The sequence below is a fragment of the Suricata suricatta genome, chromosome 6 (assembly GCF_006229205.1).
Source record: "Suricata suricatta isolate VVHF042 chromosome 6, meerkat_22Aug2017_6uvM2_HiC, whole genome shotgun sequence".
Taxonomy (NCBI): Eukaryota; Metazoa; Chordata; class Mammalia; order Carnivora; family Herpestidae; genus Suricata; species Suricata suricatta.
In genome coordinates this window covers 20,427,869-20,451,700 of record NC_043705.1, presented here as the reverse complement: position 1 = coordinate 20,451,700, position 23,832 = coordinate 20,427,869, and the positions used below count along the sequence as shown (strand labels likewise).

Here is a 23,832-nt window from a genome sequence, read left to right as displayed (position 1 = left end):
ACTTGTTTGATCTTGAGTTGAAGACTTATGTCCAGGTAGATGTAGAAGGCTGTATTAAATATCATATACTTATAATGGATTTTCATACTCACAAGGAAGAATACCAGCCAAAGATAATTGAGCATTTATAAAAATATGTAAATGAACTACCTGATATTCACCAGAAACAAAATTGCTTCCAGTGTGACTGCTGAGTACAGTTGAGCACATGGGCACACGATTGAAAACAGGGAGATTCAGTGAGCTTTTATACCCTGAACACGGTTCATGGTCCTACTTGACTCAATAAAGTAGGAATATGCATAATTTTGATAAAATATCAAAGCCACATTTTAAAGCTAAAATGAAGCCAAATTTTAGTTTTAGTTTGCTACAGCTGTAAAAAAAAAAAAAAAAAAAACACTTAAATTTTGAGTTGCTTAAAGTAAGAGAAATTTATTGTCTCACAATTTGGGAAGCCAGAAATCTAAAATCACGGCTGTGCTGTCTCTAATGGCTCCAGAGGAGGATCCTTCCTTTCCTCTTCCAGCTTCTGGTGTTTGCCTGCAATCCTGATGTCCCTTGGCTTGCAGATGCCTCACTCTGGTCACGTGTACATCTTTTCCATGTCTTTTCACGTCATTCTCCTGCTGTGTTTCACATCATTTCCCCCTTTTTATGGACAGCGGTCATATTGGATTACATCCTACCCTAATGATCTCATTTTAGTTTAATTACTTCTATAACATTCCTTTTTCCAAAGGTCACATACTGGCTTCAACCTAACTTTTTTGGAGGTACACATTTTAAGCCAAAGCATGGAATAATAGATAAATAAATTGTGATGCAGCCACTTAATGCAACATGCAATAATGGGGAAGTATATGGTAATGCTTAAAATAACAATGTTAATTTTTAAACATCAAGATTCAGAATTAGAGCAAAAACATAACATCGAAAGGAAAAAATTCAGATAAGACACAAAAAATAATATTTATAGTGTTGATGGAGTTATAGCAAATATTTTTCCAGTTTGTTTTCCAAATTTTTACAATATACTGTGTATGTTTTTTAGTAAGTTACAATTGTTATTTGTAAGACTAAAAATACAACTGAAATTAAAGGAACTGTTCTCCCCAAACTGCAATTTTTTTTATTGACTACATTTGCAAAAATGAACATGGACATGAATATAAAACTCAGTGTGCAATTCTTAAACTTGAGCATTAGATAATATTTTCTAGGTTGTTCTAAACTGTTAGCAGAATATACAAAATAGATCATTAATTCTCTATTAATAATAAATTGTTTCTGAAGTAGAAACACAATGAAAAAAGAGTAGTAAACACCTATTGTTTAACTGCCATTTGATGCATTTTATTAGAATTTTAATTAAAAAGAGTTTTTAAAAGTCATGTTATTTTTTATTATATATAAACAAGTTCATAGGTAAGTGAGTTTAATCTGTTGATATATTTCATTGGTGCTGTCAAATATATTATGTGTGTATGTGTGTGTGTGTGTGTGTGTGTGTGTGTGTGTGTATTCATTCCAGGGATTTCAAAACATTTTCAAAAGAGGCATCAGTATAAAAATGTTTCATTCCAGTAAAACTGAATATATTTTGTTTAGGATCAAGGAATGTCCTGTGGGCACAAAGAGACTAAGTGTTTTTTTGGGGGGCGGGGGGTGAGATAGGAAAAGGGGATTAAATGAAGTGTCCACTTCCAGTTAGGAAATAAATAAGTTGCAGGCATAAAAAGTACAGCATAGGGAATATTGTCAATAATATTGTAAAAACTTTGTAATTACACTTACCATGGCGAGCATTGCATGATATATATAAATATTGAATCACTATGTTGTAGACCTGAAACTAATATACTATTGCATGTCAACTCTATGTCAATGAAAAATATATTAATTTTTTAAAAGGAGAGATGAAATCAAGGAGGGGATGAGGGGAAAAAAACAAAAAAAACTTTGTTGGTCATCGGGCTGTTCGTTTCAACATGTGTATCTCATGTCTTCCATTGGTTGCTTTCAGACATCGATGAGTGCTTGGTAAACAGGCTGCTCTGTGACAATGGCCTGTGCAGAAACACGCCCGGAAGTTACAGTTGCACGTGCCCACCTGGGTATGTGTTCAGGACTGAGACGGAGACGTGTGAAGGTAAGAGATCTCTTCCTTGCCTAGTTGTAAACAGCAGGTACCTAGATATACATGGATGTTTGTCAAGTACATTGATGAAGCAAGATAGTAAACAGAGTATTGTTTGATTATTTTTAAAATTCAGTGATCTCCTACAGCTCATCTGCCAGGTTTTAGAAATGATTTTTACTGGGGTGTCTGGCTGGCTTAGTCAGTAGAGCATATGACTTGATCTCAAGGTCATGAGTTTGAGCCCTCAGGTTGGTGCAGAGATTACTTAAGTAAATAAACATACCTTAAAAACAAAAAGAAGAAATAGTATGTACCAGTCTACAGATCCATCAGTTTTATTCCATTCAGATAGAATATCAACAAATATTTTGAAATTTGGATTGGGACAGGGGTAGTGAAAGGAGCCAGTTTGTTTTACTTACTGAAACAAAATGTTAGGTTTTTGTTTACTTTTCCCCTTCTAAAAACTACTGTCCTACATTGGCCTTGGGAAACTTGAACTGTAATGGCAAAGTCAGCCCTGAGGTATTTTATCCAGAAAATATTTGGGGCCTGTATGAAAATGGTCACCTTAAATAAATTTATAGTCTAAGAAAATTGTCCTTTCTGAGGATTTAGAAGTTACTGTTTGGGTTTATAGATCCATAAATCACTGGTCAAAAATTTCTTGATCCACATTTTTGTACAGTGCTATGGATGTTATGTGAATGACTTAGGTGACAAAGGGCCTCATTTTCAGTAAGATACCAGCTAAGCAAGCAGTGTGTCCAATTATGATTTTGTTTCTTTATCACAGTCCTGTGATTTCTGAATAATCTGTTTTCTGACTACTAGTCATTGTTCTTTTTAAGTCTCACGGCGTGTGGGGGGTGGTGCTTACAGAAGTGTCCTATGAAGTTCTCAAATCTAGAAACTGCTGCCAATTCACTTAAAAAAATAAATTCCATCTTTAATTATTTTGAATACACCTTTCCTTATCTGTTGAAGTATTTCTTTCTTAGTGACTCCATAGCCAAGAAAATAGCAATAGTAATACGATGCAAAAAGATGTTAACATTCTCTCTTCATCTTATTGTTTCATTCCAAAGCATTCTTGTGAACAGAAACAAGTTAGGGCTTGAACAAGATGCCAAAACACAAATGACTCAGCTGAAGTCAATGAAATGCAATTACAAAGTGCAATTCCAAGTTTGGAATGAATTGGAGGAACCATTGAGAAATAGCAATTAGCCTGAAAAAAAAAAAAAAACCAATAAGAAAAGAAAACTTCAGTGTAAAAGGCAGTTTCTCTCAACTTAGTCCTGATGCTTGGCCCCCTACTGCCCATCTCTGCAGGAGCTCCGCCAAGAGCAACACTCCTTTCGGTCCTAGTGCTTGAAGATTCATCTTCTCCATAGTTGAGCAGAAATGATAGAAAAGCTGTCCTTTTTTTTTTTTAATGTTTATTTTTTAGAGAGACAGTGTGAGCAAGGGAGGGGCAGAGAGAGACACACACAAAGTCTGAAGCAGGCTCCAGGCTCTGAGCTGTCAGCATAGAGCCTGATGCTGGACTCAAATCCACGAACTGTGAGATCATGACCTGAGCCAGTCTGACGTTTCACCAACTAAACCACCAGGGTGCCCCTGAAAAGGTTTCTTTTTAAAGTAGCTCAGGCTTCACCAATATATTCAGCTCCAGTGTTTCCTGGCACCCATTCCCACCCACCTATAACACACATTATCCTTCAGAATTGCTCTGAGAAACATTTTGTAAAAAAAAATATTCTAGCCATATTTCCTTCATAGGTTTTTTTTGGAGAAAGCAAGAAGGGATTTCAAGAGTTGTAGATTTTTTTCTTTATTCCTAACTTTCTGCATTTCCTTCCCATTGCCCTTTATCAGTTTTATCTTTGGTGTTTCTGAGGATACGCTTCTCTGAAATGTCAGGAAACTCTGAAAGCAGGATCAGCTTAGGATACCCTCTTGGTTTAACCGGGAAGCTGATGAACTGGTCTCCCTGCCCACGGTCACAGGACCCTTCGGTGCTGTCTTGGGAGAGGCACATAATGGGGAAGAGATGGATGGTGTCTTTAAATATGTTTGGTCCGAAGGAGCCCAAGTACCAAAACATAAATAAAAGGCAGGGATTCACCTGCCTACAGGAAGGATGGAAGAGCAGGAGCGAATGGTGTTGAAGCGAATGTTTGGATGATTACATAAATATGAGGGACATTAGGACCAAATCTGGCAACAGTGTTGGTTGGAATGAGTGCTCTTTACTTTTGTCCAAAAGATAATTGTTCATGATAAAGCTAAGCCTTTTATTTAATATGAAATATATTTTGGATCTGTCGGTCCTAAGAAAGAAGCTCATATTATGTACACAGAGGAGAAATGATGGAGAAATATTTTGGCTCTAACCTAATGACGTTTATAGAAATAAGAGTGATTTATTGTGAGAAACTGAACCAAATAGTTTATTTCTCAGTTTCCTCCCACTGTTAAGTCATTTGCATTTTATTAAGTGTTTAAAAAAAGATTTGAAGGCCACGATTATCTTTTTCCCTTGGGTCTTCTCATTTCTGCCAATGCATTCACACAGTAAATGTGTCTGCCTGAAGCTTTTCTCTTTATTCTGTCCTTTCTCAACTAATTTTCAAAGACTAGGCAGGGAATTATTAGCAGATTCACTGGAGACTCCCTCCAGCTTTCTCTGTATATATTTACTACAGTCACTAATTTCGCTTGTCGTTCATGTTTTCAACAGGCAATTTTAAATATATAATAAATAGCAATAATAATAAAGTTCCTCTGATATTTCAGACTGAAGTTACAAAAACTTTATTTTACTTTTTTTGTATGAGCTCCGCGAGTCTGTGAAAGTTAACATTTTTACAGCAAGCACTGTGGTTTAGATTGTGTTTCCAGTGACATAACTAGTTAAATGTAAACCAGATGTGCTTTGAAGTTTATTTCCAGGAATGTACAGTGAACTGTTTCAATTCCTGGTTCCATGACATTTCTAACATAAAAACATTGTATTTAAAGAAAAATTAAACCATTGATACTTGTAGCTGTCATTGTGTGTATTTAGTTTTAGAGTTCATAATTGCTTAATTTAGAATAGGGATTTCAAAATATATGATAATTGACATTTTGCTTTTTTTAGGAGCTTCTTACAAATGAAATTCGCAGGTGAATTATATATATAGTTTGTCCTCAGATTAGTTATCTGCTTTTCTTTTGGCTCCCTGGTTCCCTCTTTACATTGTTTTTACTAAAAGAATTGCAGTACTCTGGAATAGGTATTTTCATTTTAAACCCATGCTGTATTTACAAGACCAGCTCTTGTATTTTTCTTTTAAGAGGATTTCTTGATGCAAACAACCTGATTAAAAAAAAAGAGATGCATTCATATTTTCTCAACTTCTACCCTAAGAATTAAATTAGGACCTGTGTTCTTCCTTAGTAATTTTGAAGTAGCTAGGAAGGTATATACCTGTTTGCCACATTGATTTTTAAATTTGCATTTCAAATCCATAGACTTGCAAATCAACAGTGAGCCCTGCCTTTTCAGGACCAATTTAATTTATATTTGATTTGGGTGCTCAAGAGTAAGCATTGCAGTCCTTCCATTATTTTTATGTTTTCCTCAGCATAGTATTTTATATTTAATTCAAAGAGGTGTTTAGAAAAAAAGAAGAAAAAAAAGAAGTACCCTGGTGAGTTCAAAAATGCTAGTGATCAGCAGCAACAAAAAATGACTTGGGGTATGCTGACCTGTTTTCACTGAATTTACCAAGTACAAAAATCTATGTATCCTTTCTTTAAATAGAGTGGTTGAATTTGAATGTATAATGGGAGTCAGTTTTTAAATATTGTTTCTAGTACTTTGAGAGTTGTTTTTATTTATAATTAACTCCTTCTAAACTAATTTTATTGGCTTGACAATTGCTTTACCGCTTAAGAACATGGGTGTGCCCTGTTTACATACGACTCTCAATATCGATTATGTAGATTATGCTGATTTGATTAAGGAATCAAAGCAGGTTAATGACAACAAAGGTCTCTTTTAAGCAATTAAAAGTTTTCTTCTCTTTTTTATTTTACCAAAGTCATTTGTATTTGGAAAAAAAAAATGTCTCCTCACATGGAAATGTAAACAGGCCAAAGGAGAGAGGCAGGTAGATAAAGTCTGGAAGAGAATGCTTTACTCAGTATTAAAGTTTCATCCCTTAACTTCCTGATTGGTATTCAGGAGTTTGGAATGAAAGCCAGCATTGTGATACATTGCCTCTAACAGGGACTTTTTTAATTCTTCTAAAACCTCCCAGAGCCACAAATGACAGAAACAGTCCACCTTTGTTTGTGCCCAGCGCATTGTACCCAGGAATATGGTTGCTTTCCATCCATTCAGAATTGAGATTTCCCACAGGACAAGTCTGTCTTATTGTGGGGGAAATCAATCCCGATTTGTGTAAAGCTGTAGTGAAGTAGTGACAAGTAATGTACTAAACCCTTTCACAAGACTGGGCTGATTCCTGTAGTCCTGCTGAACCCCTAGTTGTGTCTGTGTATCCACACTGTAAACTTCGTGTCTCCGCTCCCCATTCACTTCATGCCTCCTAGATCCATATTAAAATCGCAAGAGCCAAGTTTACCAGACATTCTGGCATAGCATGGCTTGTTGGGATAATATTTTCCAGAAACCCATGGCAGTTCTAACAGAATCTTTTCCTCCTGGATTGTAGATATAAACGAATGTGAAAGCAACCCATGTGTCAATGGGGCCTGCAGGAACAACCTTGGATCTTTCAATTGCGAATGTTCTCCTGGCAGCAAACTCAGCTCAACGGGATTGATCTGTATTGGTAAGATTCAGACACGGGGCTGGTGTTTCCGCTTCCCTGCCAACCTAAGTAGAGACCGCAGGCCTCACTGAGGATGAAAATGGAACATGATTACAGGAAGCTGGTAATTAGGAGTTACTTGAGTGGCTTGCTCTCATTATCGGGATAGGAGTAAAACATGATAGCCTAAACGGGCAGGCTCCTGAATTTTGTTAGCTTCTAAGAAGTGTTCCTGTCACACGAGTAGAAACATTATGCTGTAGATCGTGAGCATTTGCATACCACACACAGATTTATGTTTGCTACCCCAGAATGCCTTAGGAACCAAGACAATCAAATCCCTGCTGCATACTTTTTATAACACGCTCCAGAACAAAAATGTGATAGAAGTTGGACTCAGTTCACAGGACAAGAATTTGAGGACTTTAAACAAATAGAGGGAATTTATTATTTTTTCATTTCCCCCATCAACCAGATATGTTAAAGGCACAAGGAAGAAAAGATTACGTTTCTTGCTTTTGGAAATCTCTTAAGGAGAATGATTCCAAAATTTCCAAACCAGTATCTTTTTGTATGTCCCAAAACCATTACGGTCAGTCTGTGATAATGATGGTAGGATATACGTAAAACAAGATAGTCTGATCTGTTACTGCAAGAAGCATTTCAGCACATGTACTGGGAAAAACCGGCTCCTCATCTGGTCCTGTCCCTCGAGTCTGTGGCTCCGTCGGCCAGGCATGGAACAGTTCACAGGGTTAGCTCGTATCCACTTTTAAAGTAAACAAAATATATATGTTTCCAGATAGGATGGGCTTTCAGTTTTACACGGTGCCAGATAATTTGTCAGTTTTTGTTATCTAGCCAGTATGAGTTTTCATTTGAGTGTTTGCAGAAGACAATAGTATTTTCATTTCATTATGTCTGATGCTCATACCGTTGAGCTAGATGTTAGAGTGCCTGTTTATTACATGAAGAGAAATGACCAAATCCAAAATTATCAATGAAAACCTTCCCTGTGGAAATGCCAGGTCTTCAGCTTCCAGTGAGGTACAGCTGCTGAAATTTGAGCGTTGCTCCAGCTTTCCATATTAGGAAATGGACTGCCATCTGCCCAGGGCACTACTTTTTTCCTTATAGAATTCCTTTGGGGGAGGGTTGAGTCAGATCCCAGAAAGGCAGAAATATTTTTGCTAAGCCACAGTTGCCAACTGAAATAGAGTCATTTTATTGTGTGAAGGAAGTGAACTCTGCATTAATTAGTGCCAATTAATTGCCAATTAATGTGAATTAATTAATGTCTCAGAAAACGAAGCCTGTTTGCCACTTGGGCATCAAAAGTATCTTAGTTTTTGCTTCATCGTAAAGAATTCTCTTATTTTTGCCTTTTATCTTTCTATTTATTAATGAAAAAGGAACAAACACTTGTTACTCCCAAGTCAGTATGTTGGACAACTGAACACCACCATATTTCTCTCGGCTGGTGTGTTATAAGTTTTTATCGGTTATGATTGAACTTGAATACCCCAGCCTAGACCTGCTTGGAAAGAAATGTACTTAACATTTAAAGATTTTAGACATTATTTTATCTGTTTGTTTTTTCATTGGAAACACTATGCTAGCTTTAAAACAGAAGAAATAGGTTGTGAAACATACGCAGAAAAAAATATGGAAGATTTTAATAAGACTCACAGTGGCTCTACTCAGTGCTCAGCCTGCAAACTGCTCTTTGCCAGGAGCCAAGGGTCTCTATGGAGAACTGAATAAAAATTCCCCGATGCGACCACTAATTTAAAATTAAGTTAGCGCATATAGGAACTGGTTAAGTACTTAGAATGCTTAGAGATTTAGGATATATTTTGCAGACTCCCTCAGTAAACTGTTCAGTAAACTGCCTGAAAAGACCACTGTAGTCTGGTTGATAAAGATTCAGGGTAATGGAACAGTACATTTGACTAATCTTTCCTGCATGACACTCCTCGACATCAGAGGGCTCTGTGTGATCCAGACCGATTTCCCTCATCTTTGGCTTGTGTCTGTGTGCTGTCCCCAGTTACATAGACGTGACAGTGAGAAGGGCTGTGGCCTCCCTGGTGTCAGTACAGTGGTCCTTCCTTCTTCCTTATTTTCACCTGGTAGCTGTGGTCCTCTCTCACCCCTTCTCAAGAAGTGTTCCATTTTGGGCCTTCTCTTCTAGGTTCACTTTCCTGACCCCTCTTTCTCAGTTCCCTATGTCTTCCGTATCATCCCGGCCTCCAGCTGAAAGTGTCTCCCTGGTCAGTCCTTGGACCTCTTGGCTTCTTTGTCTACACTCACGCTTAGATGGCCTCTACATTGACCCTCACATGTTCCTCTCGTTCCTCAACCAACCTCCCCATTAATTCCAGACTTGTATTCCCAACTTCTGTACACTGTCTCCATTTGGAAGTCCAATAGATGGTTCAAACTTACCATGGCTAAAACGTAATTGCTATCTTTGAGCTTGAACTTGTGTCTCAGCAAGTGGCAGTTCCATTTTGCCAGTCAGCAGCAGCCCAAAAACTTGGAGTCATCTTTGATGCCTTTCTTTGAAACACCCATTGAATCCACCAGTAATTCCTGTTGATTATATTTGACATTTACCCATATTCCAGCCGCTTCTCAGCACTACCACCACCAGCAGCCCACCCAAGCCCACATTATTCCTCTTCTTGATTATTACTGTAGCCTCTAGCTTACTTTGTCTAATCAACATTTGCCATCCTACCGTCTTCCCTGAGGGTTCACTTTGTGAGTCAGGTCTTCCCTGACTACCTTTGTTAACAAAGCAGTCTTGTTCTAATATCCACCCTCCAGATTGCTTATCCTGCTTTATTGTTTTCAGAGTTCTCACCCAACCCCCAACCACACAACTACATAACTACATCTGATGTGTGTGTGTGTGTGTGTGTGTGTGTGTGTGTATGTCTATGTACACACACAAAAATAATCAGAGCAAGAGAGATGAATCTGTATGTATGGATATGTGTATCAGTGGATTTTGTGACTTTTAAGTGCTGATACCATGGCTAGACAAAAGAAAACATGGTGTCACACAGTGAAGGCTCTGAAATCAGACTGTGTGCAGCTTTGAATTGTGACACTGACAGTATACTACCTGGGTGACCTTGTGGTAAACTGGCTGACCTCTGCAGGCCTCAGTTTTCTCCTCTGCAAATTGTACCTACCTTAGAGGCTATTTTAACAAGCAAATCAATGAAGATGGGAAAAGCCCTATAAAAAGCCTTTCATTTGAGAGCTGATACAGTCTGATGAGAGACTCTTTTTCATTTGCACACAGTGTTCCACCCAAACTGAATCTCACAGCAGAGAAAAGCAGATGGAGTAGCCATATCTTCTCCACAGCTCTTCTCCACCCCTCTTTGTGTTGTCCAGGATGCAGTTACTTGGTTTTTTCTTTTTTCACAGCTGACTTACTCCTACCTTGCTTGCATTCAGTAGGGACTCTGAAACCACAGTGTCTCCTGTCCCAGACCTGCCAATTTATTGTAATCGCTTTGTGTTTCCCATTATGCTTTATTTTTATTGGTGAATCTAGCAGTAAAGCTTTACCCATATTATTAAGTGAATTTTAAGGTAAATATTAGAGAAATACACTTTTTTCTTTATTGTTCTCAAAGGCCGCATCCCACAGCGGGCTGTTAAGGTTTTGTTGAACTGTTGCGCACACCACCCACATAGTGCTCACCTGAGGAGTTTTGTCAACTCCTCAGGCTCCTGGGCCACACACCTGCAGACTTGTGAATCCACGTTTGAACAAGAGCCTTGGCAATGTCACGCACCCTGAACTGGGAGCCGCCGTGCTGTGAGAACAGCTTCATGAATGATGTATTTTAACCCAACTCCTATTTGTCACCTTTGCCGGAATCCTTGTCACCATTACAAAACCAGCTAGCTATTCAGCAGTCACATAAGGAAAATCCTCACTTAAATTTGATGTGTAGACAGACTATAAAGGGGTAGTTACCGCTAGACGGTTGGATACACGTCCTTTTTAGATTGTCTCTTCTGTTTCTTCAAATAGTTTGCCACCGGCATGCTTTCCTTTTTGAACTAGAGATAAAGCTACATATATGGTATGTGTAGGCAGATGCCTAAAAGAAATCCATCAGATATTAGCCCTGGTGTGTCTTAATGGTAGTGTCCTAGGTGATATTTCTTTGCTTTTTCATCTTGTAGATTTTTTTAAAATAAATTATTCATCAAATAATGATCTTCAGTTAGAGAAATACTGGTATCTCTGAAATAGGATGTAAATTGTGTGTGGTATGTTTGGTGGGGGATTATAAGAAAAGGAAATCATTTAAGGTGTTTTATTTGGTAAAATCTTAAATATCAAAGCATTTATCATAAGACCTAAATCTCATGAGTGTTTTTCACACAAGTAATGATCTTAGCATGGTAACGCACGATGTTTGTAAATAGCAGCATAAGATCTTGGACAAGAGTGACCACTCATTGAGTATCACTAGATTTAATTGTGAAAATTATATCATGAAAGATGTACATGGTATAATTCTTGGCTTTCATGTAATATAGTGTAATTAAAATACATGTACACATAAGTATGTTCAAAAGATATGCATGAAGCATTTTCTAAATAATGTGCTTGTTCAATACGATAAAAATCACCTATGTTGTATCTACCTGAATTGCATTGGCTTCAGAGATGAGAGCTCCCCACCCCTTCCTGTTCCTTTTCAGACAGCCTGAAAGGGACGTGTTGGCTCAACATCCAGGACAACCGCTGTGAGGTGAACATTAACGGGGCCACTCTGAAGTCCGAATGCTGCGCCACGCTCGGAGCCGCCTGGGGCAGCCCCTGCGAGCGGTGTGAACTAGGTAGGGTGCTCGCCGCGGGCTCCCGCTGGGCTTTGCGTAGGAAGGCTGCTCCTCCACCGGGGCGGGCCCCTGCGTCACTGGGTCTTTCCACCGTGAGGAGGACCACAAGATCACCACCCTCCCTAAAATGTCTTTTCCGGTGAAATTCATTCACTTGTTGAAATATGTATTTCGTTTATGCAAGCAGACCTTTTGAGCACCTTTAACAAGGAAGAGAACTATCTGGAATCTAGCTGCTAAGAGACATTATGTCTCTTTGCTTGACATCTTTTTACTTGTTTAATTGTAATTTAGCAGACCATGTAAATGCAGAACGGAATTGTGGGACAACTATCAGAATCTCAGTGTGGGCCAGCCTGATGGGAGTTACTACAGCATGTCATGCGCTCTGCCGAATTGATCAGAGGGTGTCTGGAGCCTTGGCCTCTAAAACTCCAGCTTGTGGTTTTTATTCAGCTCAACTCAGATTCCATTATACTGTTTCTTGAACTTAAAACAGTCAGGTTACCTTTTCTCATGAAGTTGTGTTGTTCTCACAGATGCAGCTTGCCCAAGAGGCTTTGCCAGGATTAAAGGTGTTTCTTGTGAAGGTGAGCATATAACTGGATGACACTGTAAGCATTTAGAGCAGTGTGTCACATTGACATTCACTTTGGAGAGGTGTATCCTTTTTAAAAACCTTGAAAGTACAGTAAAAACAGTGTAATCAAATGCTTTATAATAATACTCTTGGAACACAGCTTAGAGTTCCCCATTTCTCCTTTTTTATGCTGGTGGGTAAATTTTCATGAGGACCATTAGGTGTTAAGGCACAAAGCAGCTGGGAAGGGAGCATGCCTGGCCTGTTTGATGGGTGGGCAAGGCCGTGGTGATTTTCACAGCTGGTACCTAGGAAACCCGGTGTTGCGTTGTGGAACATTTCTGTTCAAGTCAAGTAATAATCCACATCGTACTGCAGATTGAATCTGCTGTGTGGGAAGACTACACCTGCTTTTTCTATTTCTAACGTCTTTTATCCCTCTGCTCGCTTTGTTTCTCTGCAGACGTTAACGAGTGTGAGGTATTTCCTGGCGTTTGTCCAAATGGACGCTGTGTCAATAGCAAAGGGTCTTTTCATTGTGAGTGCCCTGAAGGCCTTACATTGGATGGAACTGGACGAGTGTGTCTCGGTAAGACTCACATCCTCATGTATTTTATGCATGAAATCAGGGGTGAATTTTTCTTATTTCTTGAGCATTGACCACTTCAAAACCATTGAGTCTATAGCTGGAAACTGGCCTTACGTGAGATATTTGGAGGGAAAATTACTAGAGAATATTTTTTAAATGAATGTATTTAAGTGACATGGTTTCTGTGTAATACAGAAAGTTGGTACTGCTCAACAATTATCTCAAAAGTTAGTTTCTTTAATCAGGTATTTTAGGCAGGGTCAGTCTTTCCCATTGGCCAATGGAATAGCAGAACTATGTATGTTTTGAACATAAAAGAAAAATTGGAGACTAGTGTTTAGAGTCAACAGTTATTAGGTCATTGAAGTAACAGTCTTAGACAAGACAGTGAGGAAGTCATGGGCAGGGTTACTGTTTCTCTTTAAAAGCATTACCCAATGGGGCACCCGGGTGGCACAGTCGGTTGAGTGTCTGACTCTTGACTGCAGCTCAGGTCACAATCTCACGGTTTTCAGTTCATCCCACATTGGGCTCTGCACTGAATCTCAGAGCTTGCCTGGGATTCTCTCTTCCTCTCTCTCTGCCCCTCCTCCACTTGTGCTCCCCTCTCTCTCTCAAAATAAGTTAATAAACTTAATTTTAAAAAATTGCCTGATCCTAGTCTTTCCTTTACCACCTGAGAGTTTAAATTTTTTAATGGTTTATTTTGTAAAACTCTAAAATGAGAAAGCTCTTTCTTTCAGCATCATTAGTATAGAAATACATAACTGACCTTATCATTATCAATGTCATTTCGACTTAATCTGAGTTTCATGATTGGAAAAGAAACTTTTTTTAATTCTGTATTGTATCTAAGCAATTTTTTATTCAGTTATGGGATTTTTTTTCCAATATGGTATAGAACAGTAAGTATTTATTTTCCAAAATAACTTTATATGGGTTTGGATTTGAAATTTAAGCTTGTAGGCAATGCATGAGCATTGGTGGTATTAAAGTTAAAGATCTTTAAGGTATTTTTTATTTATATTTATTTTATTTTTTAATTTATTTTAGAGAGGGAACAAGTAAGTGGGGGAGGGCAAATAGGGGGGCAGAGAGAGAGAGTCAGAGACAGAGAATCTTAAGCAGGCTCCACACTTCTGACGGAACCAGTGCAGGCCTTGATTTCATGTCCCTGGAATCATGACCTGAGCTTAAATCAAGAGAAGTAAGTTCGACCAACTGAGCCACCCTGGTGCCCCTAAGGTATTTAAATATGTCAGTGATTTTTTTTTAATTAATAGTAAAAAGTATTTGCAACACCATACAGAGTAGTTATGATAATTAACACAAATTTCATTTTAAGTTCACTTTAACAGTATATTTACATTAGGATACAAAGTACAACTATAAAATCCTAATGGAATTGGTTAGAAGTTATAATATCCAAAGTCTAACAATAAGGGGAAATTCTTTTCAGATTTTTATTGTTAAATTATCTTTTGAAGATGCCAAATAACAGTATCAGTATGGTCAAATGACTAATAATATCAAATTGCCTTAAGTAACTGGAGGATCCTATATATGAAGATACATCAGTCATTGTAAATTATCACTCAACAAAGTTCCCAGTAATATTATTCAAACTCAAACCTCTTCTAATATTCTAAAAGGATATTTTGGAGTCTTTATTCTCGCATTTTGGTTAAATGTTTTTGTCCCTACTTGCACTGTGCTACAAAAATGCATTGTGGCTGAGGTTGTAAATGTAAATGTAATTGCATGAATGAAAATGTAAAATATCCTGAGAACAGAAGTAGAGGATAGAAACTGATCTAAATCAGGGGTCCAAGTTCCCTTAACTGACTAAGCCACCCAGGTGCCCTAAGGGGTCCAAATTCGAATACTCTCAGGGACCAGGCAGGTAAAGTGAGTGAGGTGGTAATAGGCTCCAGAGAGAGCACATAGACCATCTGCAAGCTTCCAGACGCATATCCTAATGTCTGTGACAGTCAGTGGAAACACTCCCAGGCCCGATGTGGCCAGCGCACAGTGTTTTGATTCCTGAGGCAAATACTGATATGGAGCCATGTAGCAAAGACACAGGATTTCTCTGCCAGACTCTCATAACTTTTTACATATGAAGTTCAAATGCTTTTTATTTTATTATTTTTTTTTAGCTAATCTCGCTTCTTGAACAAATTACTTCAGTGACCTTAGAAACCATTTGAGCCAGTCCACAGTCCTCAGGGCACCCCCATAGAACTTCTTTATCTTATTAAAATCCTTACTACCCTGGATGGGGTTGGCTGTGACTGACAGTACCCCTCACTGCCTGAAGATCATGGACTCTGTGGATTACCATTGTTTCCACACAGGAGAGAGAGCACGGCTTTGGGATTGGTGTTGGTGCAGATAGAGAAGGCCGAACCCCCTGCTGTGAATGCTGGTAGTTAGTCTACCAAGTCAAGATGGAAGGGAAAATTTGACATTTAAGCAAATAATTTGGCCCCTTACGAGGGCAAATTTACATAATGCAGGACAAAAACCATGATGCAAAAGGTAAATTTGACAGGAAAAAAAAAAGTAACTTGAAAGGCAGAATTACCTTTTTTGCTTTGTAAAGCTGTTTTAGTAGTTGTCCCAAGTTGCCAAATAGGTTAACAGTCGATCACTTACTGTTTCTGATTAGGACATGACAGCCAGTCACAAGCCACTGTAAGCAATTCACTGAGCAAGAATAATCTGTCAGTCCATTATCTTTTTCTTTCTCAAATGAGTGATAAAAAAAAAAAGGGATCATGGGTGACAATAAGAAGGAGTTCATGTCACAAGGGAACCTTTTCTTCATGAAGAACCCACCTTTGTTCTCTTTAAATGACTGTCCATCACAAGTCCATTCCAGGAGGTCAGGGACCTTGTCTCATCCATTATCATAGCTCCAGAGCTTGGCATCATGCCAGGTGCCAGCAAAAACTCAGTTTACGAACAACCAATGAATGTGGCCCCTTAGTCTCAAATTGTGATTTCACTTGCCGTGTAGACATCCGCATGGAGCAGTGTTACTTGAAGTGGGACGAAGATGAATGTGTCCATCCTGTTCCTGGAAAGTTCCGCATGGATGCCTGCTGCTGTGCGGTTGGGGCAGCTTGGGGCACTGAGTGTGAGGAGTGCCCCAAACCTGGCACCAAGGAGTATGAGACCCTGTGTCCCCGGGGGCCAGGCTTTGCCAACAGAGGGGACGTTCTAACAGGGCGGCCATTTTATAAAGGTAACTGTCTGGGTCACGTTGATCTCTCTGCACGTAAAGCCCACCTCCTGCGTTCTCTCAGAATTGGTTTTGCTTGAAGCATGTTTGGCCACTTTATTTTCTTTGTTAAACATGATCTGTGGCTTACCTTATGGCCAGGACTATAAATGACCTCTGTAGGCTGGTATTGGAGTAAAGATGTAAAAACATGCCATTCGTCTCACGTTTCCTACGTCTCTGCACACCCACCTCTGCTGTCCTTAGCACAGCCTGACTAGATGGGGCCCGGGTGTAGCAAAATGTTCCCTATCCCCCCTAAACCTTACCAAACAATTGCTCAGAAAGGAAGAGGTCAGAACTCTTTAAATGCAGAATCTCTTTCACTTTTGAAATGTTCTGTGTAGCATCCGTGTGATGGCCGAAAAATTTAAAAGCCCCGTTTTTAGTCGGGTATGCTACTTTCCATTGTGAGATTATTTTTAGCTTTAACCAGTGAATGCACTCTTCTCATATCAGCCAGCTTGACATTCCTGCTTTGTCCTTCTTTTAGATATCAATGAATGCAAAGCTTTTCCTGGCATGTGCACCTTTGGGAAGTGCAGAAATACCATTGGGAGTTTCAAGTGCCGTTGTAACAGTGGCTTTGCCCTAGACGTGGAGGAGAGAAACTGCACAGGTGAGTCTGCTCGCTGTTGTGCGTGGCAGCCCTGGCTCTCTTTCTTTTGCTCGGTTTGAAAGTCCTGCCTTCAAAAGCCCATGTTTTGCTTTTTGTTTTTTTTCCTCCTACTCTTAAATCACTTCTCCAAACAAAGTCTTGTAAGAGCTACACAGTAACATGAAAGTGCTATTTTGTCTGACTTCGAGAACAACATAAAAATTTGATTCTCAGAATAATGAATACTAAGGATATGTACATACTACATATCATTTATTTATTTACTAGTTTATTGTCAAATTGGTTTCCATACAACACCCCACAAGTGCCCTCCTCCATCACCACCACCTCTTCCCCCCCCTCCCCCTTCAGCCCTCAGTTCGTTTTCAGTATTCAATAGTCTCTCAGGTTTTGTGTCCTTCTCTCTTCCCAACTCTGTTTCCCTCTTCCCCTCCCCCTGGTCCTCCATTAGGTCTCTCCTGTTCTCCTGTTAGACCTATGAGTGCAAACATATGGTTTCTGTCCTTCTCTGCCTGGCTTATTTCGCTTAGCATGGCACCCTCGAGGTCCATCCACTTTCCTACAAATGGCCAGATTTCATTCTTTCTCATTGCCTCTACATATCATTTATACCAACAATTGTATAAATGATATGTAGTAGGTATTAAAATGTTTAAAGTTTTTAATAGAGATATTCTAACTTATTTTCCTCATCTTTAAAGTTTTCTTCGTAATTATTCTCGTCGCCATCCATATTCCTATCAATATCTGCTCCCTGTAGTTTGAAAAGATAAGAAAGTCCAAGTTTTTCTATTATGTTAAATAAATTATTCCAAACACTTGAAGTACATCTTCAAAATCTTATTTTTAAAAGCCTCTTTATTCATACTCTCCTTGGAATTTTTCCTTCTCTCCTGTCCTCACCTCTGCTGCTGCTTCCTGATCTCCCCTGAAACTTCCTTCCTCACTTCCTGTTGCATAAGGTACTGGAGTCCCCAAGTCCCCACCCCACCTGGACCACCCTGGCGTGTTTCCCAACTACCCAGCTCCTCATCCGCACCACATGGTTTTCATCTTTGGTTCTCAGGCGGCTGGTGTGTGGAGACCTACCTGCCCCTCACACACCCACCTTCAGCACCCAGGGACACGGCTCACCTCTCATGCCTCTGACGCTCTCTGCTCCACTTCTTTTTTTTTTTTTTTTTAAGTTTATTTACTTATTTTTGAGGGGTGGGGAGAGTGAGAGAGAGAGAAAAATAAAGAGGAAGGGGCAGAAAAGGAAGGGGAGAGAGAGAATCTCAAGCTGGCTTTGTGCTGTCAGCACGGAGCCTGACGTGGGACTGGATCTCACCACTCTGAAGTCATGACCTGAGCTGAAATCAAGAGTCAGATGCTTCACTGACTGAGCCCCCCGGCGCTCCCTGTCTGCTCCACTTCTGAACCTCTTCTGACCTGCACACCTTGTCAGATGCCTGGTCACTGCCTTTCTTCTTTCTGGACATCCACTCCCGAGGTCGGAACCCTTCCTGCACACCCCTCTCCTGGGAGTGATACTTCCTCTCCTGCAGTTTTCCGCTCCTCCGTGTTCTGTCCCCTCTGCTACTCCTGCTCTGGGTGTGGTCAGCAGGCTCCCTCTGGTCTCTGCAGCCTAGCCCTCTTTCCTGTTGCTTTCCCTGGACCTGAAAACAAGTTCACACCATTTCCTCCACCATCTTTCCTCTCATGCTGCCACTCTGTGTCCCTGCTTTTGTCTGTCACCTCTCTCTCCTGAAGAGCCCATGTGATAATGACTTTTGCTGCTCCTCATTCAGGCACATATATATTCACTCACACAACACCTTTGTGAAATTTAGAAGAATATCTTTCTGTTGGTGCATGCTCTCCATGACTTCTCTGCTTGACCAAATCCCTTCCTCAGTTTTCTTCTGTCTTGGTCTCCATGGTAACTTTCCGTCTTGGTCATCCTCCTGGGCCTATGATGTTTCTTCTCTCCTCTTCACAGACTCTTTCTGCCCTCGGCGTTTTCCAGGGTCCTCTGCCTCTCACAGCCTCCCGCACCACCCTGCCTGTGCAGACGGGCTCTGCCGAGCTGACTCTGCGGTGCCAGCTCCGCCCTCTGGGCCATCCCACAGCCCCTCTGTGCCTCTGCCTCCCTTGGTCCTGCCCCCAGATGCCCCGCCCCCCGCAGGGGGCTTCCTCCTATGTGGCAATAGCAGAAACTTCACTCAGGATCGAGGCCTGAGACTTAATTTTGACCTCTCCCTCGCTCAGATAAGTGAGGAAGTTACATGTAATCTTACATCACTGTAGCTGTTTCTAGACTTTCTACAAGACTATTGCAGGCGCTGGCCCAGTGCCTCTGGAAACAGCAGAGATGAGTGTGCAGGAAGTTCGCTAGGGATGGCTCTTGGGATGGACACCTAGAGGAGGGAGGGGAAGAAGGCAGGAGTGGGGAGTGGGGGCAGCTGGGCGCACTCAGTCCTGGCGTGGTTCTCCGCCCACACGGAGCTCTGTACCCAGGATTGCCCATCACAACGGTTGTGCGTTAGGGCAGAGGGGCTAGGCGTTGATGGACCTGCGTGGTCAGTCTTCGGATACATCTGCCCAGAGAAGGCGGGGGAAGATAGTTTACATCTCAGGACGTGGTGCCACCACCACCCCAGGAGTAGAGGGGGAAAGGCGAGTAAGTCCTTCCTGACGGTGGAACCAGGCAGCACCTGGCGGTATTCACTGCATGGCCGATTTTCCCCTCGCCTTCCATACCATTGACTGTCCAGTCTGATCTTTCGTGTTCACCAGCCACCATGTGTTATTTCCCTCAAAGCAACTTTCAGTGACTCCCACAATCTTAAACCTGGATAAAAACAGTGTTCTTCCAGCTCTGAGTCCACTTCTTTTTGATGTGACATTAGCCCAGTTACTTAATGATTCTGAAACTCGCCTTGTTTAACTGTGTAAGAAACACATTTGTTGGTCACACTGCAGCGTTGCAGTGTGTAATGTGAGGGACAGTGGGGCACTGTTGGCTGCCGTTCTTCACGGCCTTTAAAGCCCATCTTCTTGGGGCACCTGGGTGGCTGTGTCGGTTGAGCGTCCGACTTCAGCCCAGGTCATGATCCCACACTTCGTGGGTTTGAGCCCCACGTCGGGCTCTGTGCTGACAGCTCAGAGCCTGGAGCCTGCTTCAGATTCTGTGTCTCCCTTGCTCTGTGTCCCTCCCCCACTCTGTCTGTCTCCCCAAAATAAATAAATGTTAAAAAAATTTTAAAGCCCAGTTTTGCATCCTTAGTAATCACACCCATCCTCCCTGTCCTGGTGCTAATTATTGACCTCTACAGTCCCGCCACTCTGAAATGTATGATTTTTCTTCACCTATGCACTTTATCTCTTTTCTTTCCATTGACACCACTTCTTTAAAGTTAGAATTTCTCTACACCCTTCAAGGATGAGTTCAATGCCACCTCCCCCAAAATACCAGTTTTTAGCAGCAAACAGCTTCCATAGATACAGTGCCCTGTAGGAGACAGGCACAGCTCCCGGCACTTGGCAGATAGGATTCAGTTAATCCTCTCCCGTGGGTTGTGCTGTACTCCCCGTTTTACGGTGATGGAGACTGAGGCACAGAGAATGAAATGATTTTCCCAGGCCTCTTCACCCGGTAGGTGATCACACCAGCACTGGTACCGAGGTGTCTGGTCCTCAGATCCACACTCCACACTGTCCAGCTCCTGCCACGTCACAGCCGCCAGAACGTGTCCCTCCTCTGCCGACAAGTTTACTCCATCTTCTTCACATGGCTCTAACTAGCAGTTTCTAGATATGGACAGATTGTACAAGTTAATATGCATACCATTAACCGTCTAAATGAATTAATGAATTTTGTTAAGAATTTTGTTTAAGGGGCATCGGGGCGGCTCAGTTGCTTACGTGTCTGACTCCCTTGATTTCGGCTCAGGTCATGATCTCACGGTTCCTGAGTTGGAGCCCCACACAGGGCTCTGCGCTGAACCTCCCTCTCTTTCTGCCCCTCCCCTGCTCACACTCCCTCCCTCTCTCTCTCTCAAAATAAAACTTAAGACAAAGAATTTTGTTTAAAAGGAAGTACTCTGTTGTTTTTTTTTTTTTCAGTATTGCCTGCGATTAGGGAAATAAGTAGAGAAAGGTCAAGTGCCAAGAGAAAGCATCTGGCTCTCTGAGACTGAGACACCCCCAAGAGAGCATGTACACATTATCCACTGATAAATCTTGTGATAGAAAAGCTTCAGAATTAAAATTCCTCAAAATAAAGAGATGCCAGCAAAAGCATTTTTTCCTACTGTGACAAAAAACATTTTTAAATACGTCATGTTTTCTGGATTATATTTTACAGACATGACTTCTCTATTAAAAAATCTCAGTGATAGGCATGAGATATTTCTCAGAAAATCTTGGTGTTGATCATATAAACACTGCTGTTGAAGGTTCTTATTTACTGTCATGTCAAGAGCACAAATTTATTTTTATTTTGAGAACCAAATCCTTAGCCTCTTCACAGCGGAGTGTGAATCTGGGGCCTGTTTCACGGCCGTATGCGTACGCGCTGTGGCTCAGGGTTCGTCGGCTGCGTCTGCGTCAGAGGCTGTCTGGGTGCGCTGTGCTCGCCAGCCACCCCTGCTGTCAGGCGGCACCCCCGCAGACTCCCCCTGCGGTCAGCAAGGGCTAGTGTCACAGAACCGTCACGCTGTCACTGGGGCTTCAGTCCACGTGCCCCCTGCTTCCTCACGTGCCCCCTGCCTTGTCTGGCTCATGGTGCTCATACTTTTACCACTTCTTTTTTTAATGTTTGTTTATTTTTGAGAGAGATAGAATGGGATAGGGACAGAGAAAGAGGGAGACAGAGGATCCAAAGCGGGCTCCCTGCTGACAACAGAGAGCCCAGTGCAGGCTCGAACTCAGGAACTGTGAGCTGAAGTCAGATACTAAACCGACTAAGCCACGCAGGTGCCCGTACTGTTAACTACTTGGAAGCCACAGAGAGAAATCCACAATTCCAGAGTTCTCACAGACAGAAGGACACCACGTGCCCATTGGCTGTGACAGTTCTGGCAGTTGGGGAAAGGAATGTGCCTAAGACCACGTTGGCGGCTAGCCGACCTCCTGCCCACACACCCGCACCCCCCAGCGCCTGCCTTCCCCAGCATCTCCGGTGTGCCGCACCTTCCCTGGGAAGGCCGCGCCTGTCTCCCTGTTCTTGAATGCCTGCTCAGCTCATGCTATGTTTTTTTAATTTCCTTTAAACCCTGTACATTAGACATTGACGAGTGCAGGATTTCTCCTGACCTCTGTGGGAGTGGAATCTGTGTCAACACGCCCGGCAGCTTTGAGTGTGAGTGTTTCGAAGGCTACGAAAGTGGGTTCATGATGATGAAGAACTGCATGGGTAAGTGTGCCTCACCTCTTGGCTCGGCAGCCTTGAAGCCAGATAGCTTGACCGTGGCTTGTCTCCGAGCTGCTCTACAGTGGGCTTGGCCAGGCGCCGTGGGGAGCGAGAGAGCAGATTTGAATGTCAGACAGGAAATCTGCTCCTAGATAACTCTCGGGGAGCCCCCACCTCTTGGCGCCTGAGCAGCAGCAAGACGGAGCTCTGTTTATTCATAGAATCTGAAACCAGCACAGACTAACTGCTCACAGGGGATTCATTTAACACACATGATGTTGTGTGGTGACCCCAGGTCTATATTCAGCCATGCAAATCCCGTGTTATTTTCTTTATTTGTGCGTTATTACAAAGTCCCTTGGTACCGCCTACCTTGCGGTCAGCTGTTTCGCATTGTATGACTCACAGGACCCCCCACATGTGACAAACAAGGTGATCAGCCTGTGATTTTTCTTTTACTTTGGTTACTGATAATGGATGGCAACATTCGGTATCTGGAGTTAAGGGCGATATGAAACAAATGGTTTATTTTTATCTTTTGTGAGCTTGCTCGCTTCGTACAAGTCAATCCTTGACAACTCACTCTTTAAGGATAAAACTTACCATGTATTTCCTGGCAGTAGAAAAAGTGAGGGGAGCATTACCCCATCTCCTCTTAAAGCCGTGTCTTACGACATTTGAGTCCCACTTAACTAGAATAATAATTCTTTTTCTCCCATGCTGTATGCGTGACTGTTTTTCCCTCAGAGTTCTTTAATGGATCTCACGTTTTTACCTTTCAGACATTGACGAATGTGAACGTAACCCTCTCCTTTGTAGGGGTGGCACCTGTGTGAACACGGAGGGCAGCTTTCAGTGTGACTGCCCACTAGGACACGAGCTGTCACCGTCACGTGAGGACTGTGTGGGTGAGTCTGTCTCCGCAAGCACTAAGCCCGCTGAGCTCACTTGGTTCTAAGATCCTAAAGATCAGGGGTCAAGTCTAAGAAATGTGTCGTCTGGGGCATGTGAAATGTTAGCTGGTTACAAGTTGGAACTTCAGAGCCCCTCCATTGTCTCCTTAGAGAGTGCCTCAGTGACACACTCAAAGGGCCAGCATTGTCCTGGTTACCCGGTTTTTCATAACAAGCTCACTTAAAAGAGTCTTGCATGAGGGACCCTGTGGAAGGCCGCGTAGCTCCCACCTCCAGGGAGGACAGAGTGACGAAGCTGTTGTCACAAGGGCCTCTGGTGGCTCACCTGTGCATCCCCCTGTCGTCCACTCAGCAGAGTCCGCTCCCTGTGTCTGTCATCATGGCGTCTGCTCCTGTGTGTGCGAACACATACGCTCTCTCCTCCCTGCCTCCTCACAGAAAGATCTGGTCTCTCGGTCCCCCGAGCTGAGGGGCGGGGGTAATGTGAGAACACCAGCAGCTGGCCTTCGAGCTTCTCATCCTACTGCTTTTCTTAAGATACTGAGACCTCTGGGCTCTGGATGCTGCCTTTAAAGCCTTGATGTAGCCAGAAAGCATTT

General features: G+C 41.8%; 1 protein-coding gene across 1 annotated transcript in view; it reads left to right on the top strand.

The window, feature by feature from the left end:
- Positions 1-23,832, top strand: part of FBN2 (fibrillin 2) — a 245,033-nt gene that overhangs the window by 152,533 nt on the left and 68,668 nt on the right. The window contains exons 17-25 of the mRNA XM_029941159.1: positions 2,027-2,152; positions 6,874-6,993; positions 11,713-11,850; positions 12,390-12,440; positions 12,894-13,019; positions 16,042-16,269; positions 16,799-16,924; positions 22,194-22,322; positions 23,102-23,227. Coding sequence (XP_029797019.1) covers positions 2,027-2,152; positions 6,874-6,993; positions 11,713-11,850; positions 12,390-12,440; positions 12,894-13,019; positions 16,042-16,269; positions 16,799-16,924; positions 22,194-22,322; positions 23,102-23,227 — 1,170 coding nt within the window. The remainder of the gene's footprint in view (positions 1-2,026; positions 2,153-6,873; positions 6,994-11,712; positions 11,851-12,389; positions 12,441-12,893; positions 13,020-16,041; positions 16,270-16,798; positions 16,925-22,193; positions 22,323-23,101; positions 23,228-23,832) is intronic.